Source organism: Ammospiza nelsoni, chromosome Z (genome assembly GCF_027579445.1).
Source record: "Ammospiza nelsoni isolate bAmmNel1 chromosome Z, bAmmNel1.pri, whole genome shotgun sequence".
In the NCBI taxonomy this organism is placed as follows: Eukaryota; Metazoa; Chordata; class Aves; order Passeriformes; family Passerellidae; genus Ammospiza; species Ammospiza nelsoni.
Genome location: NC_080669.1, coordinates 86,458,288 through 86,472,330, shown reverse-complemented (window position 1 = coordinate 86,472,330; position 14,043 = coordinate 86,458,288). Strand labels below are relative to the sequence as shown.

Below are 14,043 nucleotides of genomic sequence, written 5' to 3'. Positions count from 1 at the left end.
ATGCTAGGGTCAAATCCTTGTAATTTTGTTTTTCCTGATGTCAAAATAAGCTGAAGATATTTTTAAGCCTCTCCTCAGTATTTTTCTGTTGTGATGAAGAACATTCCTTGTGTGGAGGTAGAAAATTTCATTTTCTGAGCAGCATTTCACTATTTGAGGCTGGAGGGTGACCCTGCAGACAGAAGGGTTGTCACAAATAAAAGGAAGCTGACCCATAATGAGGGAGCTGGAAAAGTAGGCAGGACACAAGGAAAGGGAATGAAGCTGTTTCTGCCACTGGTGAAAACCCACTAGCCTTGAAAATTCTGTTACACCAGTGAAGTCCTGGGCTCTGGAAATGCCTAAATTATAATTATGGGGGTGGCAGCAACAAAAGAATTGGCAAGGTGGGAGTAGAGGTGGTTAAGGCGATCTGATGTCAAGGCAGAAGCCATCAGCTTGCCTGAGTGAGTGGTCCCAACCCCAGCAGGGGCTGGTGGGAGCATCAGCAGGAGAATCACAGAATCATTTACATTGAAAAAGATCTCTAAGTTCATCAAGGCCAACCATTCCCCCAGCACTGCCAAGCTCTCCATCAATCCATGTCCCCAAGGGCCAGCCACTCCAGGGATGGAGACCCCACCACTGCCCTGGGCAGCCTGTGGGGCTGGACAACCCTTTCCGTGAAGGAATTTTCCCTAACATCCCATCTGAACCTCCCCTGGAACAACTTGAGGCCATTTCCTCGCCTTTTGTGTTAGATATAGAAAATTAGATATAGTAGAAAATTTTATGTGCCATAAAATTTTCTGCTGCCTGTTTTGAAAATCTCCTGTGTCCATGGTAAAGATTGACTCTACTGGGTTGTTGCAATGTTTTTAAATTTGACAAATTGTTAGGAGCATTTTCCTTTGCATCATGGAACAGTCTGGGTTGAAAGAGACATTAAAGACCACCTTATTTCAACCCCCTGCCATGGGCAGGGACATATTCTATTGGACCAGGTTGCTCAGAGCCTCATCCAACCTGGCCCTGAGTTTTTCCAAAATGCATCCAAATTTATGAATGGAATGTGTCAGAAAGTGGATTGATCTTATAGTGTATGAAATTAAAATTTGGATGGCAAGGGGGAAAGAGTAGCAAAAATCTCCTGTCCTGATGAGTCTGGAAATACCTGAATCAAACTGTGAACTTCACAGTTTCTAAATTCTTGGAAATCTTTTGTTTTATGCAGCTTTTCAGAGATGATTTTAGCTATGACGTGGTTATTTGTTTATTTTCAGCTGTATTAAGCAAAAGTGAGAAGGAAGGCTAGGGTAGGTCTGAGTTTTTAACTCAACTACATTTCATAAAACCTCTCTGAGATGCTGGTAGATGAATGCTGTTCCCTAAACACATTCACATCCTTTCCAGGTGCATAAATTGAGGCTTGAAGAAGAGGTCGTATTTTTCCAACTTAGGAATGTCAACTGAGAAATCCCAATCCAAAGGAGATTGATTTTCAGAAATGCTCAGTCTGGACAGATGAGCAGCTCACCAGATTACTCACAGGGCACTCTTATTTGAGAGCTTATCTTTAAAATGTTGGTCTATAAATGGCTCAGTGCAAGGTCACGCTGTAATTCATTGTGCCAAGGAGTGAAATTCCAGGTTTCTGGATGTGCTCTGGTATGATCATACCGCCATACCTTACCCCATTCATATGGTTATTTGAGGAGTTATTTCAGAGATTCTGTTGTTGTGACAATCTGGGAGGTTTGGCACAAGTATCTGCTGGGAGAAGGCTGCTCTGACCTGGGGAACCTCACCTGAGAGGCAGCAAGATCCACCCGTGATGTCCCTGCACATCCCAGAGGGGTCAGAAATAGATGTTCTTCCAGGTCCTTTCCAAACCAAACAATTCTATGGCTCTATGGTGGTATTATTGGTCATGAAATGCAATTTGGAGATCTCTAACCCTTGAGTCCTACAGAAGAAAAAATAATTCCCTTGATTTTTAAGGGAATATAAGGTAACTATACCAGGTGGCTGTTTTAAAAAAGCAGGAACCTGGTTATAGTCACCTTATATGCTGAAATAACAAGTCAAATGTTTGAAGTGGCTTTTTGGGAGGAGACAATTGAGACCTTCCTGTGCCTGCCCCAGTTGCTCTCCTCAATTGACCAAGCACCAGTGAGAGTGGAGGACCATTACCCCTCAGCAATATTGCAGAGTCTTGATAAATATCACAACATCACTGGCACCTACAACCCTTGTATGACACCTCCTCAGGCAGTAGAAGGGGCTTTGCTCCTTCAAAGACAACCTTGTTTTTGTAAATTTGCCCTAGATTGCTGGGCCCTGAGTGGCTGTGGGTTTTGGATTTTTGCCATCCTATTTCAGCTGTGAAGGTGCAGTGCTGAGCTCTCTCCCAGCCAGCTGATCCTGCTGTTTCTTCAGCTCCCAGTTTAACTTCAATGGGAGTCCCAGGTGCACGGAGGAGAAGCTTTAATGGATTAAACAAATAGAGCAAAGTCAAACAGAGCACACATCCGTAATGTGCATGTCTGCCGACACATGTACCTGTGTTTATACACACAGAGGTACGTGGAGACAGAAGAGAGAAAAACAACTTTAAAAAAAAAAAAAAAAAAAAAACACTTTTGGGAAGGGTTTCCTTCATAAAGCTGAGCTCCATGCAGCAGCACAATTTATATATCTCTCATTTCTGCATCATTTCTGTGCCGTGGTCAAAGAGTATTAGAGGATACGTTTCTGTTCTAAATTACATCTGGGTAAATCTGGAGGAATTCCCCTGAGCCACGTTTACCTCTAAGATTTTGCCTACGTGGGGACACTCAGGAAAATAACCCAAATTAGCTGAAGGTGAGAATTTAAAAGTGGATTAATTAAACTGCGTGAAACCCCTGTGAAGGTTGTTCTTATTCAGAATTCAGGTGGTCTTCATTCAATTTAATTTAATTCACTTTGGAAATTAATTCAGATTAATTGTCCTAACAGTTTTTATGTACCTATTCTAGATTAGCACTGGGGTAATCAAATGAATTGTAGCCCACTGGCTTCAAGATTATTTTTAGATTTATACCAGGAGGCTCTGGAGGAAGATTGTCCCCTGGGTGTGCCGAACCCAGTGCTTTGCTAGTCAAGACAAAGGAGTGGAAGAGGTTTCTGGAAATAGATAAGCAATATTCTTTTAGCTTTCAGGGCAATTTTTTCAAAGATCTGATGATAAAAATAAGGTGACAAAGGCAACACAGCAGCAAGTTAACTATCTCTGCTTTTGAGCCCTGAGTAGGGTGCCCACAGATTTGCCTTCCACTGGGGCTTGATCCTGCACGTATGATATTCCTTCTTGGTGGGAAAAAAAAAATTCTTTGACATCAAGAGGAACAATATTCAAATCTCTTAATTCCAGACAATCCGATTTTGCAAGCCTGGAGCCAAATGAAAATCAAGACTATGGCAGAGAGGGCCCGCGATGTGAAAAAGGAAAAACTGCTTTAAAGAGATAACTGCTCCCAATCTACTCCCCAAAGGAGACGACTCTTATTAAGGGTTTCTTCTTGAGATGTCTGCCTAAAGGCGTCTTCAGAAGGGATTTAGCCGTTTACAACTCAGATCTGGAGTTTGAAGCTCCCTGAACCTGCCTCCTTCTACTGGGCTGGAGCTGAGCTTGGGCAGGGGGGACAGCAGAGGTGACAGTGTCCGTGTGAGGCTGGGGACACTGCGAGGAGCCCAGCCAAAGAGAGAGGCAAGAAAAAATAAAGACTTCTGAATCTGTCTGGGATCCAATAAATGTCTGTGGTCAAGCAAACAGATAAACAAATGAAACAATAAACAATAAACAATAAACAACCCACCCAAACTTCTGAAAGATTTCTTGTAGTATTGTGTCTCTGAAGCACCTGCCAGTAATGAAGGGGGATGAAATTCAGCTGTCTGCTGAATACTTTTGCATATTCAGATTTCGAATGTCAAAGATAGCTAAAAATAAAGGAAGAAAGGAAAAGAAACTTTCAATAGATATGGAAAAAATAACTGCAACCTCCAGCCCGTTGGAGCTGCGCTAAAATGGTAACTATGCTCATAACGCAAACACTTCAAAAGCAGCGATCCTAGTGGGATGGGATTTGGGGAAGGTTTGGGGATGTCCAGCCCGGACCGCCTCAGAGCCGCCCCAAGGACGGCAATTTGAAGGGGAAACGCTTTAATCCTGAATGGGGCAGCAGCTGCAGCGGGAAACCCCAAATCCCTGCCCCGCCACCGCCGTGCCCGGGACATGCGGGATGCTGCGGCTCGCCGCTGCTCGGAAGGAAAGCGAAGGGAAACGCGGGCTCCCCCAGCTTTGCCGCGCGGCGCGGAGAGGCGCGGAGAGGCGCGGAGAGGCGCGCAGGGTGCCGCGGAGCGCCCCGCGGGCACGGGGAGCTCCACACGGGTGTTTTGCGGGGCACCTCCCGCGCCCACCCCCGGCACCGGCAGCGCCCCCGTGCCCAGGATCCCCCCCGGCCCCGCGGGGCGGAGAGGCGAGACCCGGCTCTGCAGACCCCCGGGTTCGCTCATCAAACCAAATTTGCTTCTCGGGCAAATTTGACCTGTTTCTTGGCCCAGATACGTTTCGAACACTTTCTCCGTGTTTGTGGAAGGTTTTGATTTTTTTTTAAATTTTATTTTATTTTAGTTTTGTTTTGTTTTTGTTAAGACGGGGCGCGGGAACCCCGAAGTCCCCAGTGTGTCCCTCCGCCTGCCCTTAAATCCGTCCCGTTTCTCCCGAGGGAAAAGGGACGGGGAGTCCCGGATAACCTCAGTTCTCCTTTCCTCCTCCCCAGCCCGACAACTTCGTGTGTCCCCTTCCCCTACGAGGGTGTCCCACAGCAGCGGGGACAACAGGTGATCCCCTGTGGGGTCCAGGAGCCCCCTTTTCTGGGGGAGGACGGACAGACGCCGCTCTCCCGTCCTCAGATACTCCGGGATGTGCACGGCGCGTAACCGCACCAGCTTCGGAACTCCTCGCAGCCAGCTAAAGGCTGTTCTCTTAATGAATTACTAATGAGTTAAAATTGGACAGCCGGCTTAATTAAAGCGTAGAGGCAATGTGTTTACCACATTGTAATTGAACTCATTAGGGCTCCGGCTTTGTGTTTTTAAGCAGCCGCCTTGTTCCGCACGTCGAGTGATCTGCGGGAAGCGTTTTGCTGGGGACGGGGCCTCTGCGGGAGTGCGAGGGCTTGGAGGAGGTGGCAGTGCCCCCCCACACCCCCCTAATTTCTCTCAGGGGCTCGTGCGGACACCCTTCCCGCTGTCCCTCAAAGCAATCACAATTTGGGGGGGGGGCGCGGGGCTCGCCAGCATTTCTGTTTTGCAGGGAAGAGGCAAAGGAAAATTTGGGGGAAGAGGGGAAGTTTGGGGTGGGGGGAGCCTGGCGAAGCCGAGTCCGCCCCTGCAACAGGGTCCCTGTGGCCCCCCCTCCAGGCGGGGGGAATGTGGGGGGCGCCCCCCTGCCTCGCTCCGCGGCCGTCGGGGCGGACCTGCCCCGGGCTGGCGGCGGGGCGGGGGCGGCCGCCGCTCTCCCCGGGGCGAGGGGAGGGGGCCGGGGAAAGGGGCGGCTTCCCCGCACGGCTTGCAAGGCGCTGCCTGGCTGCTAGAAGGCGTCCGAGACGCGACCCACCCGCGGCACAGCCGCCGCGGCAGACGCGGGAGCCAAACTTGAGCGCGGCGGAGCAGCCGCGGAGCGGGAGCGGCCCCGCGCCGGCCGCAGCCGCCGAGAGCCCATGGAGCCCGGGTGTCCAGGTGAGCCTGGCGCTGGGGCGCGGTGGGGCCGGCGGGGACCTTTGGATTTGGGTGTAACCGTGCCTTCCCGGAGCAGGTAGCGCTGTCGCTCGCTGTCGCGATAGGTCGCGGTGTCGCGCTAGCCGTCGCGGGGAGGGGAGTGGAAGGCGGCTGCTCGCTGCTGCCGGGTGGGATCTGGCTGGGAGAGCGCCGAGGGGAGAGAGGAGCCCCCCGCAAGTTTGGGCGGCCGCGGAGGGAAGGGGCGATGGTTTGGAGCCGCGCCGCTCATCCCTTCCCGTGCGCGGCTCCTCGTTCCCGCGTCTCTCTCGCGTGTGTGTACTCCCACATATACACGGCTTTTAATTTCCCTGACAAATCGTGAACTTTGGGCCAGGTGTGGAGGTCGGAAAGGGCTGGAGCGGGGCTGGCTGGTCCCCAAATGCCAAGCGTGGACCTGCTGGGGGGGGGAGCGCACGGAGCTCTCTGGTCCGGCCGGCACGGGGATGCGGTGCGGGGATGCGGGGTGCGCGCAGCGCTGCGCCTCTGCCCCGGACAGATCGGCTTTTTCCCTCTGGAACGACCCTCGTTGCCTGGGAAGGGGCTGATTTTGGGGAGAGGTGGGATAAAAGGCGACCACCAGCCTCCTCCGCTTAAGCAGCGTCTCAGATGTTTAAAAGCCGGGGAGGGGGAAAATGAGATATTTTAAATTATTATTAATTAGTATTTTTTTACTGGCTTCGACTCCAAAGCTTCGGGGGTCCGAGAGCTGGAGCCGAAGCGAGGAGCCCTCGGGGAAACCCTTTTCCCCGCCCTCCCAGCCCTCCCTGTGCGTTGCCTGCTTGTTGCACAGCTCCTGCCCGAAACGGGAGCTCATCTCGGTCCGTGCAACCCTTTGGAGACATCCATACGGACCTGGCTTTAGGGAAGAGTACCTACAGTAAAATGCTGTGCTATACAAATCACTTTTTTAAAAACTATAATTCTGAAATCGTGGCAAGGGGTGAAGGAACGAGAGGAATGCGGTGGCAAGGGAAGAGGGAAGAAGTTGCTTTTGGGTGTAGAAAGAGGGAAGGTGACAAGCCAGACCCCGAAGTGGGTAATGGGAACTGTCAAAGAGTGCAGAAGCGTAAAAGCCAAACACTCCCAATCCCCATAGGTTGTTTATTCCTCGTAAAATACAACTCTACATAGCAGGAAGTTACTGCAAACATTTATCAATAATGAATGAATCTCCTGTAATAAAATACACTCATAATTAGCTACAGTCAAGTGCGTACATTACGCCAAGGCTTTTGCAACTCTTTGTTGAAAATCCGACTTAGATAAATCGTCTTAAAGAGCCTTTTAAGAAGGGGGGGGGGGAAAGACTAAAGAAAATAAAAACCAGGAGCAAACCACCACCCCAGCATCTCTCCTCCTTTTCTGCCGTTTCTGAAACCCAAACCGTAACTACTCCTGAAATATAACGGAAAAGTCTTCGGTGAATTCAGAAGAGTCATTAACATTCAGCTTTAAGTGAATGTTAACAGTAAATAAAGAAATCTCTTGATTGTAATAGTTGCAACAAAGCAATAATAAACCAGTGGGCGGTCATCAGTAATGATAAATGTATCATTATTACTGCGTGCTGGGGAGCAGGGTTTGGAAAGTACTTCAGACTTTTTAGTGGCAGGCTTGGTGGCAATTCGTTTCTTAGCCTGGGAAAAGAGGGGGAGGGGGGGGACGGGGAACGCCATATAATTTTATACACAATTTAGGTGAAAATAAATTTAAATCTGTATATTACATTTTTAATTTCAAGATAGTAATTAAAGCTGGTTCATTATATCTCCTCTGAAAGTCTCTGTGCTCATCTTAATTGCCTGTTTGTACAATCTGCTTTCTAAGACACCCAAGGTTACTGGGTTCCGAAAGACGCAAAATTGAATTATTTACTGACGTGATGCCTCTTCGTCACGTTTCTCTCGGAAGTTTGGGATCGCTGCTCCCCATCACAGCCCGACTGGGGCCCTGCTTCGCCACCATGGAAATTTGTCGCTCTGTTTAAAATACTTCGGAGCAGGCACGTTTCTCATGCAAATGTTCAGAGCTCTTTAATTTATGCGTTTGGGAAAAAAAAAATCAATAGCTGAGGTGGCTTTTTTGCATTTGGGATCTTTCTTTAACCCTCCCGCTCCCCAGTCCACCACTCCCCGGGGTGTTGATTCACGCACACCTAAACTTGCAGCTGTTTTCCTCCCCATCCTCAGGCAGAAGAGAAATAATCCCCCTCGCGTTTCCAAGAGCTGAACGGAGGGTCAGGGAGCGCCCATCTCCTCCCGGGCCCTTCCCGCAGCAGGATAAAATAAAATGATGAATGGCTTTTTTTCTGAGGTGCTGTTTCTATCGGGTGATGATGCTGGGGGCTGGGGCACCGCTCCTCCCGGCTCAGCCCCGCACGTACCTTCGGCCAGGACCATCCCGGGTTTGGGTCGCTCCGAGCACATTAAACTGGGAATTTAAGAGACCTCCGTCAGACAAAAGGTGCCGTCCTCGGTTCCTTCCTTTCAGCCTTCAGCGCTGGTTTTCAGCTGCCGGTGGGGTAAAAAACTACCTAAAAACGCCCCATCCCTGAACTCCCCTGGTGTCTTTCGAGAGCCAAGGGAAGATCCCGTTGGGTCGTTTCCCCCCTCGTTGTTACGAATATAGAAGCATCTTTCCGAGGCGTCCTTTTGCCACTGAAAAAACTCCACGTAGAGATCTCTACCCTTTTGTTGTGTCTAGCTGGGTTATTCAAGAGCAGAGACAAAAGCCCGAAGTGATGTGATCTAAATGAGCTCCGGGGTTTTCCAGATGGGACCACCTCTATTCCAAATGCCCTTTCTGCTTAATATAATAAAGTACGATTAAAAAAAATGCTACTTAGAAAAGGGCTTTGCTCTAGACCAAGAGATGCAAGCGAAACCTACACAAAAGTATTTTTTAAAAAAGAAAAAATAACCAAAACCAAACTTTGCTGTCTAAATTTTGTTAGGAGAAGAGGTTTTATAACAATACCTCTGCTATTCACACGGCTGGAAGTTTCAATGGGATGTGGAGAGGTGGGAGGAGGGAATGGATTCGCGTTGGGGGGTGGTTTTCTTTGTGGTTTTTCAAACGCACCAAGGTTATCTTGCTTCTCCTGGCCTCTCTGCTACAACATTTAAGCTCTCTGGAAGTAAATAAAGGCCGTGAGGGTGGGCTGGGGTGGTTTGAACTTGGCCGCTTGTCCCCGCTCTCGTTTCCACACGGAGCGATCCGCGGCGGGAGAAGGCGCTGCTGTCGCCTCCCGCTCCGAGGCAGGATCGCGACAGAGAAGGGAACGGGGAAAATGAGTCAGGACTCCTGCTTAGCCCTTCCAGGCTGCCGTGAGAAGTTTCTCCGCCTTTCCCACTCCTCTGTCGAGAGGTGACTCCAAACCAAATGGCATCAGCAAGCAACGAAATGAACGGGAGAAATCGGTGTCAGCATCAGGACAGGAGCCCCCAGATGGGCACGGACACCCCAACTCCAGCGAGGATCCCCTTCCGCCCCTCGTCCTGGTCCGGGTGGGCTCCATCCGACCCGCGGGGACCCCGGTGGGGCTGGGGGAGGCCGAGCAGCCCCGCCGGGCCTCGCCCGCCTGGGGACACCTGCGGAGCCTCCGGGCCCCTGTGCGGGCCAGCCTTTCTGTGCCAAGCCATCCCTGGCATGCCCGCACTGGGGTCCTGCCACCCCATGAGGTTTCCCAGCAGGCTTAAGTAAGAAAAAGTAGGGAACGGTGAATTCTCACCCTGCTTCTCCACGGTGCTGGTGTGGGTCAGTGCCTGCCCCGAATTCGGTGGCCCTTGCACGTCCTCCCTCCGGGAACTAAAACATCCTAACCCGCGGGTTTGAGTTTTCCCTTTAAAGGGAAGCCACTCAGTTTTTACAACGGAATAAAGGAGGGTCAACAGCACCAAGCAGGTGACAAAAAGAAAAAAGAAATTGAAAAGGAAAAAAAAGACAGTTTAGTTTTACTTTTCGTTTAGTCACCACAAAATAGAACGTAGTCTCTGGCTAGAGACAACCTTGTCCCGAGCCTGAGTTTTCCACCTTTCTCTTCGCTGGAGGCGTTCTGCAAAACCCTCTCATCCCTTTCGCCTCCTGCGACCGCTTCCCGTCCTCTTCCATCGCCGGGCTCGGAGCCTGGGGCGAAGTTGTCCATACCGGGCTCTCCCGGGAGCGGCCGGGGAAAAGCGGCCGAGTGACCGCGGCAGAGGGGAGCGGCTCCGAGCATCCGCAGCACCCAGCGGCTTCTCCCCAAAACCCCCCGTCCCTCCTGGAGCCGGCCCGGGAGCGGAGACAGGAGCGGAGATTTTCTCCGAGGCGTGGTAATAGATCATACAATGTGTGACACGGGTTTACCCAATAAAACAATTTGAATCAATTAGCTGGCGGAGGAGAGTTTTGAAGTGTAAAATTCATGTCAGTCTGGCTAGGAAGCATTGATTAAAATGTCACCAATGTGAGGCTTGTAGCCATTGCTCACACGAAAGCAGCAGGCTCCGTGCAGAAGGGGATCGGGAAAAAAGTAGGAGGGAGGGGAAAGGGGGGAAGTCTCCCTGTGACAGTTGCGACACGGGGAAGAGCAAGGTTTAATAGGAACTGACAGAAGTAATAAGGAGAGATTTATTATTATTATTATTATTATTATTATTATTATTATTATTATTATTATTATTACTATTATTGCTATTGCTATTGCTATTACTACTATTACTATTACTATTATTAGCGAGAACCCGGATAAAGGAGAGAAGGTGTGAGCTTTAGTGTGGATGTCCTGGGAAAGGTCGGTGTAGAGATTTCCGTCTGGATCTGTGATGCCCGAGAGAAAAAAAAAAAAAAAACAGACAAACCAAAAAGAAATCACCAAATTTTCATAGTTAAATGCTCAGAAATATTAAGTACTGGTCATGTGCATGCAGAGAAAAAGAGAGATACAGATATTTTTACAAAAGGAAAATAAATCAGAAGGGTATTAGGAAACACTTGACGGTCCAGTTGTCTCCCCATTTTGGCTAGGAATGATTTTTTAATTTTCCCGGGTTTTAGCCGTTTTTCTCAGTTTTCCTCCCTGGAAAGCAGCGGCGTTGAGCGGTATTGACCTTCTGCCTTGGGGTAGGGGGGTCGCGGCGGGGTCGCTCCGTCCTCTCCCAGCGCTGCGCAGAGTGGCAATTGGGACCCACAACATTTCGGAGGTGATTCGTGTAAAAAAATCTACATTTTCAGTTCACTGTATTCACTAGGAAAGAAAAAAGAAATTAAAAAAAAAAAAAAAAAAAAACAAAAAAAAAAGGCAGCAGAAACCGCCACTGTTCTGCAGCCTATTTGCTGGGAGGTTTTTTTGGTTGTTTTTTTTTTTTCCTTAGCTGCGGACATCAACCAATTGGGGGGAAGGGGAAAAAGTTAAACAAACCCAAGCAGAACATATTTGCGCCGTATCGGTCTTTGTGGGAATCTGGGCCCGGCTGCTTGTGAAAGTGGTTCTGGTGAATGACTCCGGTGTATTTGGGAATGGCAGTGAGGATACAGAAGCTGTTCGTGCTCGTGTGGACACGGTTGTGACGAGAAATCAACTTTTCCTCTCTTTCTCCTCCCCTACCCCGTAATTTCTCCCGACCCCTTAAAAAACCCCGTTTCCGAAACAGACGCGAGGTACATAAGGCGAATATTCCGTTTCTCGGAAGCGATTTGTCTCAGACCGTGAAGGGGCGGGGGGGAAGAGAGGAAGGCGAAAAAAGGCTAAATAAAACAAACCCGAAGCTCATTCCACCTTCCACCGTTCCGGCCTCTCTCCGGGACACGGAGCGCGGGGCAGGGGCGGCGGGAGGGCCGGGCCCCGACGGGGCGGGAGGGAAGGAGGGAGGGAAGAAGGGAGGGATGGGGGAGCCGCCCCCAGCCCCGCTCGCCTCCCACCGGCCGGGGGGGCGTGCGGCGGCTCCGGGCCCGTCCGCCCCCCCGGGCCGCTGACGTCAGAGTGCCCGCGGGGCCGCACCGGGGGCGGGGGGCTCGGTCCGGGCGCGGGATGCGCTTCCCTCCCTGCCGGCGGCTGCGGGAGCACGAGGAGGAGGAGGAAGGTCCGGCGGCGGCACGGTGGGAGAGCGGCCGCGGAGGTAACGGGGAGGATGCCCGGGCAGCCGCGGGGAGCAGCGAAACTTTGGGGGGTTTTTGTTCCTCTTCCGAGCTTTCCCCGTGGCGGGGCCGCTCCTCGGTCGCCGTGTGCCCGCGGAGGCTCCGCGCGGAGCCCTCCCGGGTGGCGGCGGGTTTGCAGGGCGAGGAGACGGACACGGGGCTCTGCGGCGTGTTTGGGGTGGGTTCGGGGATTCTTCCAGACGGAGACGGGCTCGCTCGTGTGCCGCCATCTCCACACCTGCGGTGGGATGCGCACGCCGGAGAGCCGCGATGCGCGGGGGCGGACAGCTCCGGGGAGCTGGAGGACACAGGAGGTTCGGGGGACTCGGGGTCGCTGAGCAAAGCTCCTGACGGGCAGCGCCTCCGCATGCCGGCCGACAGAGGAGCGGGGGGAGGACGGGGTGCGTGCGGCGGGGACCCCCCATCCCTAAGAGCGCTCGGCTGACGGCGCTGTGTCTCTGTGCCCTTCCCCTCCCGCAGCTAGAGCAGAGCAGCCCCCCCGGCGCTGAGACCATGGCGACCAGCCCGCTGCCCGGCCCCACCGATATCCTGCTGCCGTCGCCGTCCAGCGCGTACCCGCCGGACCCCATGAGCCAGCCGAGGGCCGGCCACGCCGCCATGAAGCCCAACCAGGTGGGGCAGGTGATCCTCTACGGCATCCCCATCGTCTCGCTGGTCATCGACGGGCAGGAGCGGCTGTGCCTGGCGCAGATCTCCAACACCCTCCTCAAAAACTTCAGCTACAACGAGATCCACAACCGGCGGGTGGCCCTGGGCATCACCTGCGTGCAGTGCACGCCGGTGCAGCTGGAGATCCTGCGGCGGGCCGGGGCCATGCCCATCTCCTCCCGCCGCTGCGGCATGATCACCAAGAGGGAGGCCGAGCGGCTCTGCAAGTCCTTCCTGGGGGAGAACCGGCCCCCCAAACTGCCGGATAACTTCGCCTTCGACGTGTCCCACGAGTGCGCCTGGGGATGCCGCGGGAGCTTCATCCCGGCCCGCTACAACAGCTCCCGGGCCAAGTGCATCAAGTGCAGCTACTGCAGCATGTACTTCTCGCCCAACAAGTTCATCTTCCACTCCCACCGCACCCCCGACGCCAAGTACACCCAGCCCGACGCCGCCAACTTCAACTCCTGGCGCCGCCACCTGAAGCTGACCGACAAGAGCCCCCAGGATGAGCTGGTCTTCGCCTGGGAGGATGTCAAGGCCATGTTCAACGGCGGCAGCCGCAAGCGCGCCCTGCCGCCCGCCCCGCCGGCCCCCGCCGCCGCCGCGCCCGCCGCCTGCCACCCGCTGGGCTCGGTGAAGGCGGCGGCGGTGGTGGGCGGCGGGCTGCTGAGCCCGCACCTCCTGGCCGCGCCGCCCGACCTGCACCAGAAGCGCCCGCGCTTCGAGGAGGACGAGGAGCTGCAGGAGGCGGTGGCGGCGGCGCACGGCGGCAAGAGCCCGCGGAGCTACCCCGTCATCCCGGTGCCCAGCAAGGGCTCCTTCGGCGGCATGCTCCAGAAGTTCCCCGGCTGCGGCGGGCTCTTCCCGCACCCCTACGGCTTCCCCGCCGCCGCCTTCGGGCTCTGCCACAAGAAGGAGGAGGGCGGCGGCGGCGGCGATGCCCTCGGCGGGGCGGCCGCGCACAAGGCCGGCGGGGCGGCGGCGGCGGGCGGCGGGCTCTCGGGGCTCTTCTGGCCGGGCAGGAAGGACGCCGCCTTCTACCCTCCCTTCTGCATGTTCTGGCCGCCGCGCACCCCGGGCGGGCTGCCGGTGCCCACCTACCTGCAGCCGCCGCCGCAGCCGCCCGGCGCCCTGGGATGCTCGCTGGGGGGGGACGGGGCGGGCCTGCTGCGCCAGGCTTTCCTGGACCTGTCGGAGCCCGGCGGCGAGGCGGGGCCGGCGGGGCTGGGCACGGGGCCGGGGCTGGGGACGCCGCCCGCCGCCGCCCCCCCGTCCGCGCCCTCCGCCGCCGCCGCTGCCGCCGCCCGGGACCCGCTGTTCGAGTCGCCCCCCGGCGGCGGCGCCGAGCCCGCCTCGCCCGCCGCTTCCGACGGGGGCAGCGGCGGCGGCGGCGGGCGGGTCCCCCCGCACCACCCGCACCTGCTGGAGGCGGCGGGCGGGCGCAAGGCGGGC

At 54.1% G+C, this 14,043-nt stretch overlaps 2 protein-coding genes across 2 annotated transcripts in view; both read left to right on the top strand.

Annotated features, from left to right (window-relative positions):
* Positions 1 to 14,043, top strand: part of HDHD2 (haloacid dehalogenase like hydrolase domain containing 2) — a 361,944-nt gene that overhangs the window by 281,030 nt on the left and 66,871 nt on the right. The window lies entirely within an intron of this gene.
* SKOR2 (SKI family transcriptional corepressor 2) overlaps positions 11,855 to 14,043 on the top strand; it is a 24,094-nt gene continuing 21,905 nt past the window's right edge. Inside the window, exons 1-2 of the mRNA XM_059492913.1 lie at positions 11,855 to 11,900; positions 12,400 to 14,043. The exon at positions 12,400 to 14,043 is cut by the window's right edge and continues 594 nt beyond it. Coding sequence (XP_059348896.1) covers positions 12,433 to 14,043 — 1,611 coding nt within the window. The 5' untranslated portion in view covers positions 11,855 to 11,900; positions 12,400 to 12,432. The remainder of the gene's footprint in view (positions 11,901 to 12,399) is intronic.